The 18,390-nt window shown below is 39.4% G+C and overlaps 1 protein-coding gene across 16 annotated transcripts in view; it reads left to right on the forward strand.

Annotated features, from left to right (window-relative positions):
* The window catches only part of CLASP1 (cytoplasmic linker associated protein 1), a 174,077-nt gene that overhangs the window by 79,215 nt on the left and 76,472 nt on the right, over window positions 1-18,390 (forward strand). For 14 of the 16 annotated variants that reach the window (XM_051787003.1, XM_051786989.1, XM_051786990.1 and 11 more), the window contains 11 exons: window positions 2,432-2,584; window positions 3,481-3,554; window positions 4,362-4,454; window positions 5,784-5,929; window positions 6,659-6,794; window positions 7,505-7,575; window positions 8,539-8,598; window positions 9,292-9,369; window positions 11,559-11,726; window positions 12,513-12,562; window positions 13,759-13,929. In XM_051787003.1, the coding sequence (XP_051642963.1) occupies window positions 2,432-2,584; window positions 3,481-3,554; window positions 4,362-4,454; window positions 5,784-5,929; window positions 6,659-6,794; window positions 7,505-7,575; window positions 8,539-8,598; window positions 9,292-9,369; window positions 11,559-11,726; window positions 12,513-12,562; window positions 13,759-13,929 (1,200 nt within the window). Of the gene's footprint in view, window positions 1-2,431; window positions 2,585-3,480; window positions 3,555-4,361; window positions 4,455-5,783; window positions 5,930-6,658; window positions 6,795-7,504; window positions 7,576-8,538; window positions 8,599-9,291; window positions 9,370-11,558; window positions 11,727-12,512; window positions 12,563-13,758; window positions 13,930-15,594; window positions 15,619-18,390 lie in introns of all 16 variants that reach the window. The other 2 variants (XM_051787001.1, XM_051786991.1) reach the window with 2 other exon arrangements.

The raw sequence follows: 18,390 nt of genomic DNA on the forward strand, positions 1-18,390 counted from the left end.
TGACCGACTTTCTCTTGGCTGGTAATACACATGAGGCAAATAATAATTTGCCTAATATCTATATAGGAACTTTTGAAATAAGTGCAATTGGGACAAGTTTTGCTTAGAAGTTTTTGAATTGAACGTCTGTGGAAGTCTCTCCGAATCACTTAAACCCCTTCCAAAAGGCTTCAGAGATTACATGTTTTAAAGTCTATTTTGATCTGCCCTGACCTTGGTGCAACTCTCACCAAATAACGTTTTTGAAATATTTGTGTTTGAACTACATTGTGTCTTTATGAAACAAAAATTCAATTTTGCTTTTTAAGAACTGCCTGTGGTAGAATTCACTGGGTGACACACCTCCTAACCTCGCAGAGGATTAGTCCTCATTGCAAAAAATTGGGGAGGTGGGGGGGGAAGGGAAGAGAGGGGAAAAAAGGCAGTTGAGAATTTAATTGGTTTTTAACCTTCAGCCAGTGGCCTTGTATGTTTTTCTATTAAGTGAGAAACAATATTAATAAATCACATTGGAAAACTGTGTTAATAAATCTTGAGTTGTTGTGTTAACACAGAATATAATCAAACAACTTATTAAGAATCTGGCTAGGCTAAACAAACTCCTGCAATGAATTTTCATTTAATTGAATTAAAAACATATTTTCTCATCCTTTAATCATTCTCCTGATTGTTCCCTGAGCTCTTTTCAAATTATTTTTGAATTACATGTGTCAGCACATGACTGTTGTCAATAGGGAGCTAGCACGGTCTCCATGGCTGCCTCCAGGCACTGTGTAAAGAGAGAGCCTACATCCTAATTATGGCTTATATTTTTCTCCTTAACAGTGTGACCTGAAATTTCTTTAACTTCATGTGTTCATTTTTGCCTTGTTCACTTTTGCCTGAACAACAGTACAAGTACCTGTTATTATGTTACCCCTGTCCTTTAGATGTTGCTTTTTTTTTTTTTAGCCCTTTCCTGTATTTCAAGACATCTTGAACATCAGAATTAAGGGGAGAGATGTCCTTGGCCACCTCTTGTAACTTTTTTGAATGCTTCTGTGTACCTGCCATTTCTGTGTTGTGCTGTGGTTGGATTATGGCATCATGTGCACAGGACATATTGAAAATAGGGTGATTGGGTTTTCAGATGCTCTCTAATGGTGCTCCTGTGTCCAGATCCTAATAAACCAATGCCACTTAGGGGAAGGAAGACTGAAGGTGATTGGGCTGAGAACAATACAGGCTTTTCTTTCTTTTCTTTTGCTGCCCCTTTAATATGCCTGTACTGTTATCAAGTTAATTTTTTACTTTGAGAAAGCTCAACCTGTTTTGAATTTCACTCATTAGTGTCTAACTAGGAGCCTGCATTTGTTACGAGATGTTCCCAGGTGCTTTCCTGAGCAGGGATGGATTAAAGCACCTGCTTGACTTTTTGCCAAATGAAAATTGTGAAGGAAATGTTCCTAAACCTGTGGAGAGTGGGTGTGTGCCCTGGGTTATTGGAGAGGGATAGACATGAAGCAAGTCTCAAATCTTGAATGAAGTGTTAGTGTGGAGAAGGTAAGTAATGGGGACTGAGCTGGCTTTCTGACCTCAATAATTATGTGTTCCATCTACATCAGCTGCCCAAATGCTTTGTCACCTTTCAACCTAAGGCTGGCTTTTCAAGTGAATTAGATAATCTGTGTAAAACTGCAATATAAGCACTCCTTTGGAATTGAAGTGACCTTCAGTGAGAATCAAAGTGACTGTAGTTCATTTTAAGTTCATTTATGTTCGTGTTTGGTGGTAGAAGCTGAAGCTGGATGTACACAGAAAGCTCTTTAAGTTTTAATGCACTTTTTATTTATGTTTTTATAAATCTGAGGTAACTTTTTCTTTTTCCTTGTAAAGAATATCTAGTGATAATTTAAAGAGTTAAAGGGGATTTATAACTCTGGGTGGGTCTGGGTCTATCAAGATCATGGATATTGCCATGTGAACTTTCCTGGGTTACCCTATTTATCCTTAGTCTGGTACAGGCAGTTGGCAGATGTCACTGGGCAGCCTCTGCTGCCTCATCTCTTCCACACCTGGATCTTGGACTTGCTCATGGTCTTGGTTTCGCTAGTCCATGGCAAAATAGCTGTTGGAGGCATCAACATGAGAGGTGCAGACTGTAAACACCCCCAAGTGTTATCTGTGGCTCGTGTCTTTCTGCTGTAGATTTGAAGTTTGCTCTTTTTATCTGAATGCATTTATTGAAAGGGTTTATAACATAGTGGCTGCAATAGCAGAGGATTGAGTTCAGTGGCTGAGTGATCTTGGGTGAATAACTGGATTTCTAGGATGAGGACTCTGCTGAGATGAGGGCTGGCAGAGCAGACTGGAACATGCAGCGTGTTTGCTATATCATAGGCATGTTCTTTGCTTCACTGGCCATACAGCTGAGTGTGGTTTTCTTTGGCAGATAAAATTTTTGATGATGAAGACTCCGTGGATGGGAACAGACCTTCCTCAGCCAGCTCCTCTACATCTTCCAAGGCCCCTGCAAACTCGCGAAGAGTTGGGATGGGGACTACCCGCAGACTTGGGTCTGCACCTCTGGGCTCCAAGTCTTCTAGTAAGTGAATAGCATGACATTGATGTGAAGTAATTCATACTGAGCTTATTGCAAGGACTTCCAGACCGGCCCCCAGAATCCAGTAACAAGTTTTTCCCTTTGAAATCATGACGTGTGTTCTCTGTGTGCCACAGCCAAAGTCGGGTTGGATAAACCCCTTTAATGTATTTTGCATTTTTGAAAGGTTGGACGTGTGTGGTGGTGCACTGAGGGCTGTGAGTAAATCATGTCAGTGTTGCAGTGTTCTTTAAACCTTTATAGCTGCAACTCTAACTGATCTGAGACAGGCTGCTTACAGCTACATGCTAAACTTTAGCCCTTGCAACCTAAAACTGACACACTGGCTTGCTTCTAAGACCTTTGGCATTGCTGGTAATGAAGGCGCAGAAAGAAAACTGTAAGCAATAATTCTACATGTGACTGTAATTCTACATGTGGCCTAGAGAAATGGAGAAAGTTCCCTATCTCAGACAGTCTCTAATCTGATTAGTATTCCAGAGGCTATTTATCTTCCTTATAATTCGTCTGTTTGTGCACCTGTCAGACCTCCACCTTCATCTATTATAGATGGGATTAAATCTTTAAAATAAAATCTCCCATATAATTAAAGTAAGTATTCCCTTTCATCTTTCAGACTGTGTCCCCTAACTGTTGAGTGATTACTGTAATGACTTCCCTAATGTGCCCTCTGTGCCTATGAATTGAAGGATGCCATGAATGTCTAGCCTGTGCCTGGCATTGAATTTCCCTGTCTCTGCTTTCATTACATCTGCAGCACTCTGAGGCTGCATGGATAGTGAACTTTCTCCTGATTAAGTGCCTTGATAGCTGGTGGTTTCTTAATTGATTCTCTTGTTGATAAGAAGATTGAAAAGGCTTTTTAATTTGTGTGTCAGCAGCCAAAGAGGGAGCAGGTGCTGTGGATGAAGAAGACTTCATTAAGGCATTTGAAGATGTCCCAACGGTTCAGGTAGGTAGAATTACATGTTAAACCACACTGTACCAAAAAGCAGAAGATGGATAGAGGATCTCATGCTAATCATCGGCAAATTGTGATTCATTGTGATGTTAACAAATCTTCTTTAAAGGGGAAGCAAGTTAGAAGTTGAAGGGAGGCAAGTTTTAAGTGATGGTATCTGCCGGTAGTTCCTGTGAAATCCTCAGAAGCAGAGGGAATGAGGGTGGGAGTGATGTGATAGAGGTATCACAGGACTGGATATTGGGCTGGAACTGGATGTGCACTCTGCACAGTGCAGTCTGGTCAAATGAAGACTTAAATCAGCAGGAGCCACTCTCCATCTCATCTGTACCCTCTGGGAACTGAAAGCAAAAGGTGACCTGTGTCTCAGGGATTGGTGCTGTGTGAGTGTGACAACTGGGCGGTGCATGTTTGCTTATTTAACTGGATAACTGAGATGCATCACATATCCCCTCTCCTTCACCAGAGCTTTGTGTTTGGGACGGCTGAACTGCACATGTGTCCGCTCATGATCTTTTGTAGGTCTTGACAAATATAGCCACTGGTAGCTGCAGGAATGCTGCTTTAAATTGTGTAATTGTAGTAAAATAATGAGATGAACCTTTAATCGTCTTGTGATAATTTTGTAGCTTTTGATTGCAGGCAGTGAGCGTAAACTCTGTGCATTATGCAAAGCCAGTTGTAGCACATGATGTTTAAGCATTGAGGAGCAAAGGACATAAGAATGTTGTTGGGAAGTGATCTGATTCTCTGGAATAAATCTTGCATTATGGTGCTGCTCTGTATTTCAATTTGTAGATTTATTCCAGCCGGGATCTTGAGGAATCCATAAACAAAATCAGAGAGATACTATCAGATGATAAGCATGACTGGGAACAGAGAGTTTCTGCGGTAAGTAGTGAACTTAAATATGATCTCTTTTAATAGAAGGTTTTTCTACACCGAGCTTAATCCCGTGAATAAGGGACTGGGATAACCTCAGGGTAAGGCCATAATGTAGTTTTGGTGATGAACACCTGTTATATTCCCCCAGACTGGGGGGAAACATTTCCTTATGAGACTGAATTTAAACCACATCCGTGAGGGAGTATGGTATTTGATATACAAGAATCTGTTGAGGCAGGATCAGGTTAAACTGGAAGTCATGTAGCAAATCCAGATGTAAAGCTAGAAATTTGCTAGCAGATGCTACAATCAAAATGTCAAAAGTCATACTCAGAATATCTTAAAACTTACCTCTTAAGGCAGAAAATGACTTTGATTGCAGAGAACTTATTTATACTTCTGCAAAAGGAGGTGTGAAATAATTCAGAAAGAATTTACACACTTAGGTTTTGAATAAATAAATATGACTGTGGGAAATGCGGAAGTGGAAAATTGGATGTTATTTGCATGTCAAGACTAAGTTTTATTTGCTGAGGTGAGCTATGTTTTCATAATATGAATAGATGCATGGTCTTGTCTACACAGTAGACTTTCATCAGTGTTGTATAGTGACTTCTGTCAAATCCTGTATTGCAGACCTGAGTGGCAGACTGTGCTGATTCAGCTTACTTTTGTTTAATTTTATTTCTGTACTGAGTGAGAGCGTGCTTGAATTGAGGCAGTGTGCGGGTGCAATGGTGTACAGGAGGGCCTGTGAAGGTGTCCAGAGAAATGTCTGTAGGATGAGATGGAGATCCTTGTAATATTAATAGAAAATTTCCCATTTTTTGGGGTCAGGGCTCCACTTCTATTAGAGCCAGATAATTGTTTTAATGAAGTCAATGGGCACATTATAGATATAAGTCAGTATTACTCAGACCTGGGTGTGAACCATGCCCTTTAGGTCTAGATATCTTTTAAATATATGAGTCAGTTATGAGATGACCTGTTTTAGAAGCTGTTGTAAATGGGGGAACAGAGAGGAATATTTAAGATATCTTTTGGTTTAAAAACTAATATTTGTGTTATTGATAATACAGTTTGAGTAGCTGTATGCAACACTTCTGGATTTCTGTAAGTTAATGTGTTTATATTATAGAACTCAGTATGTTAACCTATGAGTTGAATATAAGATACAAAATAATAAAATTGCTTGGACATCAAGAATCAAGCTCCTCAATGCATGTTCAGGAGTAGTGTACAAGGACCCTGGAAACCAGATATTGACCCAGAACATAATTTTTCTTATATTTATCACTCATTAACAGTCACTGATTTCTTTTATGCTCCTAACAGTTGAAAAAGATCCGCTCCTTACTTTTGGCTGGAGCTGCAGAATATGATAACTTCTTCCAACACTTAAGGCTTTTGGATGGAGCATTTAAATTATCTGCTAAAGATCTGCGGTCTCAAGTAGTACGAGAGGCTTGTATCACGTTGGGGTAAGTTTACTTTCTATGTGTGCTTGAAATGTGATGTAGAAAAAAGGAACAGACACTGGTCAAAACACAATTAGGATGCAACTCCTGCTGCTAGTTCTAGACTGTTAGAGGTAGAAAATGATTTTGCTACAGTTGTTTCAGCACATCCATGTAGGCCACTAATTGTAATTCTGCCAAACTGTCTTCCTCAGTATTAAACAATGCTGATTACAGATATGCAGAATTAGTGATCAGGCTGTGCCTTCATGCATATTAGGGAAGGATTGAACAATAAAGCTGAAAATGTATATGTTTTGTTCCGGTTCAGACTGAGCTAGTTTTTATTTTTGTTGGTCTATCCTTTGAAACATTTCAAGAAACAGGGTGCTTCAGTGTTTCTAACATTTTTTAAAAAAAATTGTGCATATTAAGGCAAGATAGGGAGTTTCAGTTTTAATATAAACTAACTGAAAAAATTATTCTATCACCATGATCCCATTTGTTTGATAATAAGTTTTTAACTGTGCTAGTTACTTTATTTTATGCTGATCTTACTGTTTCTCAGGGTTCAGGTGAATGTAGAGCACAAGTTTGAAATGAAAGCAAAGGAACTCTGTCCTTTGGAGTCGGAGAAGAGATGACAGTTGCAAAGATTGAGATGTCAGATGTGCTTATGTCAGATGTTCTGTCGAAGTCTGACTTGCTTAATCTTCAGCTCACTTATCACCATGACTTCATTCTGTTTTTCAGACATTTGTCATCAGTTCTGGGAAACAAGTTTGACCATGGGGCAGAAGCCATCATGCCAACAATTTTTAATCTAATTCCGAATAGTGCCAAAGTCATGGCCACTTCTGGTGTTGTAGCAGTTAGATTAATCATTCGAGTAAGTATACATCAAAAGGGAACAATATTACAATTTCCAAATACTGCAGTGTTTCTGATGAAATGTGAATGCTGCTGCAATGAAAATTAGATTAAATGCCTAATCTACTTTTCCGATTGTGCTGGGCTTGGCTGTCTCGGATGTCGTGCAGCCTTATTTGTTAAGCTCTGCCAAAATAGTAGGAAAAATGTTTCCTTTTGCAGAGCAAGATATTTTGATCCCTCTAAGAGCTGAGCAAACTTTTTTCTTTGAGAGGGTTTTAAACCTGCCTCGCAGCACAGTCTCATCCTCTTAATTATGCTCTACAATACCTCACAGACAGTTCAGGTTTCATAAAACAATTAGTTCACAGCAGTGGCTTCTGCTTAGTAATTTATTGGGTAATCTGTAGGTAACCTGATGTCTCTCAAGTTGTCACCACTGGCAATTTAGATTCTCCTGCAGTGTCTTTAGCTCCTTGACTCACTGGGGCCTGTCATTATAGAAGATAATAAAGTATCTGTTAAATATATTTTAGCAGATAAAATACATCTTTAATAATAAAAATCTATCCATATTTGTTAGTGTTGCTTTATATAGCAATTCTACTTTTAAGAATTGAACTGCAAGAAGTATCTGAATACTGGGCTCAGGTGGCTGAAGGAGGTGGTCTTTCATTCTGTAGAACTGTGATGTAAAGATTTCTTCCTGTTTCTGTTGTTTTCTTCCAGCATACGCACATCCCTCGGTTAATACCCATCATAACCAGTAATTGTACCTCCAAGTCTGTTGCAGTTAGAAGGTGAGAATTTAGTTTGAATTTACTGGGTTTTACCAGTAAATGAGTTTATATGTGTTTTCTGATAATGGAAAGGTATTTGCTGTTATTTGTGAAAATGGTTTATACAGACACTCACTTATTATAACATGAACCTCACTCTCCCCTGTGATTTGGGTTCAAATTCAAAGTCAGCTGTCCTGTATAAACTGCAACGTTGCAGAGAGGAAAAGGCATTTTTCCTCAAAGAGAAATGTTTTTTAAACTAATCTTTATGCTTACGTGTTGTTGTAACATCATGTTATTTTGGCTTTTTTATGGACACGTTCCTGTTCCCCACTCTTAGCTGTTCTGTGTTTTCTTTGAGCCAGTAGCAGTAGTAGTCTTCTGTGATAGCATCATCTGAAAGGGAAGTTGGACTGGATGTTCTAATGGTCCTCTCTGCCCTTAAAATCTAAGCACTTCAGTCCACTACCTGGCTGGGAGACTCTTACCTCGTCCACATAGATGAACTAGTTCTGTTCTAGTTAGACATTGTTGTTGCTGCATTTGGTGACAAACCTTGAAGTCATTTCAGTGCACTTGTGCCTTAGTTTCTTGAAGTAAGGAAGGGAGATTAAAGTTGGAAAGTGTCCCCACATGAAACTAACGGTGAAATTTCTGTGTGAAGCTTGAACTAACAGGTTCAAAGTATCAGCATGAATCTTCTGACCTCCTATCCTGTTTAATGAAAAAGGGGCTTCCTGGATTGTTTTATGTCAAGGCCTCTCTATAGACTTCTCTATAGTGAGCTGCCTGCAGTTAATACTTCAGACTGTTTATTAATGGTGTTTTTAGAGATGTTGATGTTTTTATTGGGGTCTACACTGAATTTTGATGTCCCAAAAGGCTTCCTAACAAAAGATGTCTGTTGTTCAGAGCCGGGGATAGCAAAGCCAGCATGCCCAGATTAATTTAACTTGACATTTCTTCTTTCTCTTCTCTCAGGCGCTGTTACGAATTTTTAGACTTGCTGTTGCAGGAGTGGCAAACACACTCCCTAGAAAGGTAAGTTCTGAATACAACCTCCTATATCTGAGGAGGTTAATTCTGGAGAAAGGATAATCTAGGAGATTAAGATTGTATCAGGTAGTTCTAATAGAGATTTTTTGGCTACCAAAAAAAGCATGTGCTTATGTGCACACACACCATTTGTCCCTGTAATTCTGTCAGTCAGTTTGGTGAGTGTCTCCTATACCAGCCTTGGAAAACCTGTCTGAGCAAATCCCTGAATTCAGTTTTTTATTTAACAAACTTTTTTTTCCTTTTGCACCCTGAAGTGAGATGTGAGGTGAAGGCTACTACACATCTTATCAGGAGCTTTTGAGGCTTCTGCCTTACTTCAAACTAATGCCCAGTTAAAGTAATTGTGGGAGAAGAGACTGGGACACAATTTCCTTAGCCCTAGACTGTGCAAGACTATTTAAGGCTTAAGAGAGAGTTTTTGAACCAGGCAGTTTGAATAGCTAAGTAAAGATCTATGAAGAATGCTACTTGCCATTTCCTAGACAGCAGTGTGGGTGAAATAAAAATGTCTTGTTAGAGTAAATAAATAAAGATTACAAAGGGTCTTACATCAAAATGGGAGGATGTGATGAACTGTTTGTTTTTGGAGACCAAGGCAAAATCAAATCAGTCGTTTGTTTATAAGTGTTGCTTATCTTTCTGAACTGCTGGATAATGTTTTCTTTCTTATTTCAGACACATATCAGTGCTAGCTGAAACAATAAAGAAGGGAATTCATGATGCAGACTCTGAAGCCAGGATAGAGGCAAGAAAGTAAGTGGAAGGTGTCTGATTTTCCTCCCCTTCTTTGCCCCTGTCGTGTGGTTAGCCAGTGGTATTGCATGCTTGAAACACAAGTCCAAGCAAGTCTCCTGACTTCAGTTGGTGGTAAGTTTTCCCTTGGCTTGGGAGTGTGTGTTTCAGCAGGAGATGCCATAGCAGGCGATCACACAGGGCTGAGTTACGTGTATTGCATCTTGTAATGGTGCTTATTTCACTTTGTTCTTGTAATATTTTTTTTTCCATCTGGGCAGGTAAAATGCTTACTTGCCTTGTTTAACAGTCTAGAGTTGAGAACTAGTAACCTCATCTTTCTTTTTGAAGTTTGAGTTGCTTGCAATGAACTGAGATTTCTGTTTAGTACACAAGCATATTATATATAAATATACTATTACTAATACATTTTTTCTTTCTTGGCCTGTATACAAGACAGTAATGCTGGGCAGAAGTGTAAATTGGATGATGAGTCCTGCAGAAAGGGATCTGGGGCTGCTGGCAGACAGCAGCTGATTAGAAGTCAGCCAGGAGGGCAAACCCCAGCTTGGGGTACATCAAGCACAGTATGATAGGATGTGTGGAAATGCTTTAGAACTCTGCCAGGGGAGGTTCTGACTGGACATTATCAAACATTTCTCTACCAAGAGGGTGGTCAAACATTGAAACAGGCTTCCTAGAGAGGTGGTCAATGCCCTGAGCCTGTCAGAGTTTAAGGGGCATTTGGACAGTGCCCTCAACAGCAGGCTTTAACTTTTGATCAGCTCTGAATTGGTCAGGCAACTGAACGAGGTGTTCCACGTAGGTCCCATCCAATTGAAATAGTCTATTCTATTGTTATTTGCTACTGTTGAAATAAAAGTCCTTGTGCTTATACACTGCGAAACGGTACCCTAAATAAAGGTAATATTTTATGACACTGAAACAATATCTTTGTGTTTATCTATAGGAAATTTTAATATTCGCAATTAATTTTCTTCTGTTGAAGATTTTATGCATTTCCATTAGTGTGGTCATGCTTATGGTAGTATGCTGATATACCAGGATCATGCTCTTCTGAACAGAACACTACAGGAACATTTTTCTTCAGAAAGAGGCTGCTGTAAAACATGAAATCAATGAACAATAAATTTCATCAATCTAAATGCTCTGTTATAAGCAGAGGTGTTTCACACTAGGACTGCTTAAATCCTTTTGAAAAGGCAGTGTGTCCATCACTGAAAATTACAGTAGTCACTGAGACTTCACAACAGGTGACTAGTTAATCTGAATAGACAGCAAGGAGAATGGCATGAGACTTCAGAGAGCATGCTTAATTCTCTCTTCCCATGTTTATTAAATAGCAGTGTGGCTGATTGTAAGACAGAAATTTGTTTTCTTCTAGTGATGTGAGAATGTATGTGGCTTCTCTGAGGACTGGCTGTCACACACAAACAATTCTTGATTCATTTGAGCTAATGATTGTACTCTTAAACTGCCCATTAGTTGCCCCCTGAAAAGTACTGAGAGTCTTCATCTCCTTTGTACTGAGAGTGAATGGTGTTTGGCTATCAGCCAGGAGATTTGGACTATAGAGGAATTCTTCCCTTATCTTAAAATGCTCTTTTATTTTTAGCATGGCACTAATTTGAAGTCCATGGGAGCACCTCTTTTCTCTTCCTTGTTATTTCTTCCCAAAAACACTGTAAACAGCCTCAACTCAGTACAGAGATATGTCTCTGCAGCATTCTAGGAGGACTGTTAAAATTAAGGAATAAAACACCTGGTGCTTTCCTGAATCAGGCCCATGCATGTGTGTTCTGCCTTTGGTCTGTTCTTGAAGTAGCTTTTGAACACCCAGTCCCAAACTAATATCAGTGTAGTGGGTCTGCAATCTTCTATGTTCAGTAGACAGCTGGAGGGATGAGGGTTCCTTCCATAATAAAGATTTGTTGGCTACTTGTGTTTTTACAATGAATGCACCAAGTGATTCTTTCATTTGGTTTGTCTTCTGTGTGGCTGCTTGAGCGATGCAATGGGTTGAAAAAAGGGAAATGTCTTAAATGTGTCACAGGGCAGTAGATGGTTGAAATGCCTGGGCTAATGAGCCCACTGATGGCAATAGTGAAAATGGCTCTGACTGTACCTTTGTTCCACTGCCCCCTAAAGCATGTCAAGGGCTTGCTCACAGTATCATGCCTTGTTTCCAGGTGTTACTGGGGTTTCCACAGTCACTTCAGCCGAGAGGCAGAGCATTTGTACCACACCTTGGAGTCTTCCTACCAGAAGGCCCTGCAGTCACATTTGAAGAACTCTGACAGCATCGTGTCCTTGCCACAGTCAGATCGCTCCTCCTCCAGCTCCCAGGAGAGTCTCAAGTAGGTCTTTGTGTCATTCACTGCTTCTTGATTTAAACAACTGCAGACAGAGAGCTCCACTGAATTGGAGGGAGCCATCTCATAGTTTTGTCTCGTCTGGTCATCATTTGGACTCTACGCTTGGTTACTCCAAAATATATTTTATAATTTTTTTTAGCTAACATTATATGAAAATAAAAAGCCAGCAAAACTGCTTACTGGCTTTAAAAATATAATCATTATCTTGACTCCATAAATAATTTTCTAGGAAGCTGTTTGTGCTCAGCAGTTACTGTTAGTCATTCCTTTCAGGTGTGCTTAAAATAGTGCCTGGATTTAGGTTCTGCATTTCACATTAATCCTAGAGGTGTAAGTCTGCTTCTATCCATACAAGACACAAGAAATGACTAAACTAAATTGGAGTTGTAACTGCAAAGTCAATATTTAACTCTTCTGTTGAATGTATTTTAGCTAGTCTTAGAGATACAGTTAACTTAGACTCCAAATGTCTGTGATTTCTGTGTAATATGATATCAAAAATTTATTGGTTTAACTTTTTAAAACTACAAAAAGTGTTCTTAAAAATCTCTTCTTACATAAATAATATGAATATGAATTTATTTCTTAGTGCTTTTACAATGAATGTCATGGTGGTGCTGTATTTATTCTTGAACAAGCTTTGTTAATCTCTTCCTGTATATAAATAACTTATTAACTTAGTTGTGTACTGAGGGAACAGAGTAGCATTGCTTCTGATGACTAAGAAATAGTACTTTTGTTTTAATAAATATTTATATTAACTTCCAGCCGTCCACTGTCTGCCAAAAGAAGTCCTACTGGAAGTACTACATCTAGAGGTGAGAACAGGAGCTGGAAAATGTGCTTGGATGTTGCTGATGAAGTGTGATGGATTAGAATGAAAATATCAGACATTGTGATAAGCAAAGAAAAACTTTGATCACTGTTTAATGCTCCCTAAAATGGCAGCTTAGTATGTAAAAATTTTAAATAGTTTTGGATTTTACGCCATATTTTGTGTATCAGCTGCTGATAAAATGATGCTTTTAGAGGATGTTAGTAAATCTGTAATTGCTTACACCTGAAGGGAAGCCTAAAAAGCCTTGAAAATTGTAGCCAAGGTATGTTTAGCTGTGTAATAACTCAAATAAACTACTGCTGATGCTAAGATATACAGCTACATAGTCTAGTGGTGCCTTCAGTTTAACAATTTTCTGTCATTAATTCTCTGTGGTTTCAGCGCTTACTGGAGGTGTCTGCACACAAGACCTACATTGTTAAATTCCATCTCGTTGCTAATCTATTTTTACTGTCAGATGGAATATTTAGGTACAGCTTTTCTGTCCTAAGTAAATACATACAATAATCTAAATAATACATTTTAATATAAAATATAATAATCAAGAGTTTGTTGGTAAAAGATTAGCTGCCTTCTACACCTGACCAAGATCAGCTTCTGGCTGGTTTGTCTATACACTACACCCTACTGAGACCTTTGATTCAAGGAGGTATTGTTGTGTAACCTACTTGACTGTGCACACAAATGCATGTTTGCTTGCAGCTGAGTAGTCAAGCTTCATGCTTAAGTGGGTGAGCATCAACAAGTGATGGAAACAACGATCCTCTTGAGAAGATGAGGTGTTGTGAAGGAAGTTATTAGAACCTGAACTGAAGGACCTGAAGGTCTGTTTCGGCCAGCAACTCACAAGCCAGTGATGGGTATTGTGGTTGAACTTTCCCATCTAGATTCTGTTAGAAATTTCTTTTTACTGGCCTGACAGCCTTTTTGATCTTACCATTTAGGCTTGTGTCTGATAAAGTTCTTAGAGGTAGCATCAGGTCAGCATTGATGAAATATCTTTGCATGCAGTGTGGGATAGCCCTCACTGCCCTGATAAAGCATTCTTAGTTGAGGTATTTCAGTACCAGCAGGGAGCGTTAAAAATAGTACTTTAAACTGCTTGTCAGGCTCTTTGAAGCACACAGCTCAAAAAATTAATCTTCTTTATTCTGGATCTCCTACTCCCATCTGCAGCATCTACAGTAAGTACAAAATCTGTGTCAACACCAGGATCTCTGCAGCGATCCCGCAGTGACGTCGATGTGAATGCAGCAGCTAGTGCCAAGTCAAAAGTGACGTCTTCTGGAGCATCCACCCCCTTCAGTTCTGCTGCAGCCTTGCCCCCAGGGTCATACGCATCACTAGGTAAATCTACGTGTTCTACTCTGGCAGTTAGCTTTCTTTAGTAGAAGAAAGTGCTTCACAGTTTTACTGGAATATTAAACTCTAACTAGAAGAACATACCTTTAAGATAGTTCCCAGCTCTCCAGGATCAGTGTGTGATCTCTTGCCTTTTGGGATTAAGGAAAAAAAAATGACAACAGAACTAACTTGAAGCAACTTCATAGGTTTTGAATTGTATAATAGTCTGCATCTCTTCTTTCTGGGGAAAAGCAGAACTTATTATGGTTCTGGGACATTGCTGAGGAGAATACTTACTGCTCAATTCCTTTTGACATGTCCCCCTGTCTCTTTTCCTTCTTCTCCTTCCCTCCTTTCCTGACACTGGTTTTCCATTAATTGTTTTATGCTTTGAGTAGTACATCTTAGGTGAGTTTGATCGCTTTCTGTTTCACAAAAGAGAGGGATACAGAAGCAAGAGGAAGTCAGCCTTACCGTTCCGCCGGACAGGATATAAGTATCTGTTCTTTATACTAACTCTTTGGATTATAACCATGTGTCACATTATTCTCTCAGAGCATTGTATATCACCTTCAGGTACCTCAGGGTTTCTTACAACACACTTTGCATTGCATCTTTCTCTCCTGGAGATACCATTGGAGAAGTCAACGGAGGAGGAAATGCAAGGCAGTGATTGACATCATATTTGCTGAGCTTCAACTCTGTTGTGAGCAGAGCTGATCATCTGAGCTAGTTTCTCATTCTGCTGGTTTCATACTAATGTAATCCCAGACTTGTCATCAACTTACTTTTACAGGAGGGAGAAAAGTCAGGAATCTGTGGTCTTGATTTAAACTATAGATTATCTTCCTGAGTCAGTTGAGAAGTTTCTTCTCCTTAGTGTAGGGCATTTGGTCTTTAATCTGATAAAATATACTTGGTGAATTATGTAGGGATGGTTTCTATAGATTCCTTTTTGAGACCCGTCTCTTTTGTATCTGAAATGTTTTACCTTGGCTTAGACGTGTTGGTTGTATTCAATTCAGAAATTGAATTCTTATTCTGATTTAAATTATTCATACTTGTTTCAAGATGTAGATACATCGCAGTGGAAACATAATACAGAATGTGAAGTTGATCCTGTGCTTTTGGGCTTGCACGTGCAGCCATTTTTGAGTCGTGCTGTGCACTGGCTTCAGTGGCTAAACTGCCTTCAAACAGTCATGCCATGAGGAAGAACGGAAGAGGGGGGAAGTACCTACTTAAAGCTAACTTGATCCTTGAAGCTGAGAGACTGAATACAGTTAGTCTTTTTCTTAAACTAGGCTGTAGGAGAAAAGCAGCAAATTCACTCTAAGTGATGCAAACATGGCTGCTCCTGAAGGACCCTGCTTCCTTTTGAACTTGTAGGGATGTTTATCATCTTCACATTCCCATGAGAGAAATGGTGAGGCAAGCAATGAAAATCGAGTTTGGCAAAGGTTGGTTATTGCAGGAGGGAAAACCTGCAAGTGTTTTCTTCAGATATATCCAGGTTTGATTTGCTGCACAGTCAAACTTTTCTCATTTCTTTAATTGTATTAATTTTTTTTGCATATTTATGGAGCTAATATACAGTACCCGCTTCTATTGATGTTACTGATTTTTCCCTATTAACCCTCTCCTTATTTTTCTTTAATTTGCTTAAAGATGGTACTACCAGTAAACCCGAGGGTAAGCAGTCTCTCTGTGTAACCGAGGTGTGTCCACAGTCGTACTGCCCTGCCTGGTCTCTGTTCTCAAAGTGTTATCTGGTTCTCATCCATGTTCACTGGTGACCTGCATGAAGTGTTGCATGGTTGTCCTGCTCATTTTGATGCCATGGGGTATTCTTCACTTTCTCTTTGAGCTCCTCCCTGCTAATAAGCACTAGTCTGCTTTTATGACTTGACTTCTGGTCAGAGTTGTATGTGGGTTTCTGTATTTAAAGTGCTGCTTTTGGTTGAAGGTGACCTGTGCCCAAACTGAAAAAAAAACCAAAACAAAACCAAAACCCAACAAAAAACCCCCAACACAAAGCTTGTGATTTCTTGCTCCTTGATGTGTAAAGGTTTGCTGTGTTTTTCCATCCAAAGCAGGTCACAACTGCCAAATGCTTTTGGGAAGAGACTGGGCAGTGAGAGAATTGAATGAGATAATCACATGGCAGAAAAATGAGGACAGTAAACAATGATCTCTAGGGAAGGAATATTTAGTCAACCTCTTTAAACCTGAGCTCTCTTTTTGTTGTTAACTGTCTGAGATGGCTTACACTGAAGACAGTTGGAGGAAAGGCACTTTTTTTACTAGAACACTGAGCCTGCTAGTTTGGGAAGGATCCCAGTCTGTTCCTCTGACTCATTGTCAGAACTTGTTCTTTATTTCTTTTTTCTCAAGCAAAAAAAGATCACTGGGAAATCACTTTTTCTGAGGTAGACAGGAGTTGAAAACAAGAATGTTTTCTACATAGAATGAAGAAACTACATCCCCCAACAAACCCCTTTTCTTCCAATGCAAGTCTCTTTTCGAGGGATCTACTACTGTCTTGTGAGACTGTGCTCGTGTCCTCGATAGCTCCTTGTATTTGGATGTGGTGGTCTTAGAAGTGCCACTGTACTGTTGTGACACATTATTTTCCTGACTACTATTGATGCATTGATTTATTATTTAGAGGGGAAGGTCTGTACCATTTCTGAATATGGTACTTGGTGTTGAGAGGTGAACTGGCTCTGCATCTTGGGCAGGTGTTTGTGCTTTGTGATCTGTCAGTGATAAGGAATATGAAGTTGGCCTAAACACCTCGATTTCTAAATCAGTCGTGAATTGGATGAAAATTCCGAGTTGTTATAATACTGGGCTTTTTGGTTTTGTTAATTGTTGACCCTTTTATCTTGTTCCTTTCATCCCAGTTCTCAAACCTTTCTATTTCTGACCTAGCTTTGAACTGTTTAAGGTTTAATGTTAATTTATGGAATACCCTATGCAGTTCTCAGTCCTCTCTTTAGCTGTAATAGTATTTGTGTAAGCAAGTTACAACAGCTGTCCTGTGGAATACCTTTTTTTTTAGCTTATTGAATGCTTTATTGCCATAAAGCAAAAGGGTGGGGTTTTTACTTGGTTATTGTTTTCAATTCAGTTATATTAGAAGCAGATCAAATTTGGTAAAACTCTGTAATAGAAACCAGCAAGTTGCTTAAGACAAGGAAGATTGAGATGAACTTTCAAAAATGGAGTTTACCATCCCCTTAGTGTTAAATACTGAATCTCATATTTTTTTGCTATAGGATTCTCTTTTTTGTGGACAGTGAGGATCAGGGAGAATTATAACAACACAGTACACTAATAGCCAGAGTACTTGAAGGAGTAAATCACTGTTGGAAACTCTTCATCTTTGTTTTCCTTTGAGATGACTCAGGGGAAAACAACCTTTATTCAGGATTTAGTGTGTCCTACACTGAATGATGAAGGCTGAGAAAGGTCTTCTGCCAACTCTCTGATATTGCAGAGTTTGTCAAGAACTACAAGGAAGGCAAAATTTTATATTCTTGACATAAACGTAAAAATTAAGAGGGTGGGGGAAGAGAAAAACATCCCCTTGCTCTGGAAATACAGGAGGAAACAGAATATAAAGCAGAAGTGCCACCTACACCCATGCTCCTGTGGTTTGTTTGGGGTTTTTTGCAGGTCACCAGTAAGTCTTTAAGAGAAAATCCCCGTGGTTTTTTGTGTGGTTCAGCTTGACATTGAATCTGCAGTCTGGTTCCCATCATGGCTTTCTGTAGCTGCAGTGTAAAAGTTCTGCACCTTCCCCTCAGCCAGAGCCAGCATTGTGTGGACTTGGCAGTTCCAATCTGCTTTGCCCTCGGTTCTCCTCAGTGGTTTGGTGAGGAGCCAGGCAGCTCAAACCAGGAGCAAGATAGAGTAGGCTGTGCCAGTTGCAAGAATACAAGTTGAGTTGAGTGTCAGTCCTTTGGTTTTAAGTAGTGGCATCCCAACTGGCAAATGTTGCTGGAATGTGCTTCCTTATGGAAAGGTACTGTGAGTCTGTATACCAGTGAAATCTGTGCAGGTCTTCATGCAGTGCACAGTTATGCCTTGATTGCCCAGACCCTTCATGTATGGGGTCTGGGCAGTCAAAGCAATCATGATTCCCTGAACTTCATTAAGGGCTTTGCACACAGAAACCTCAAAAGAGATAAAGTCTTTATATTGATCAGTACTTCACGGCTAGTGCTGGGGAGGTAGCGCTTGTGCCATGTTTGTTATACCTGATTAAAAGGAAACCTTAGAAAAGTTTCTGCGTGTTTTATCATGAAGTGGATTTTCAAGGAATATTTTAAAAAGGTGCATAATGCTGACTTTCAGTACAGAATAATGGTGCAGAGCATTTCTGTTATCTGGCTGCCTTTTTTCAAAGTGAGCATAAAGTCAAACCTTTCCCTGAAGGGAGAAGCATAAATGCTGGTT

The sequence above is a fragment of the Manacus candei genome, unplaced genomic scaffold (assembly GCF_025592945.1).
Source record: "Manacus candei isolate 608988 ecotype Guabito, Panama unplaced genomic scaffold, ASM2559294v1 h1tg000023l, whole genome shotgun sequence".
Taxonomy (NCBI): Eukaryota; Metazoa; Chordata; class Aves; order Passeriformes; family Pipridae; genus Manacus; species Manacus candei.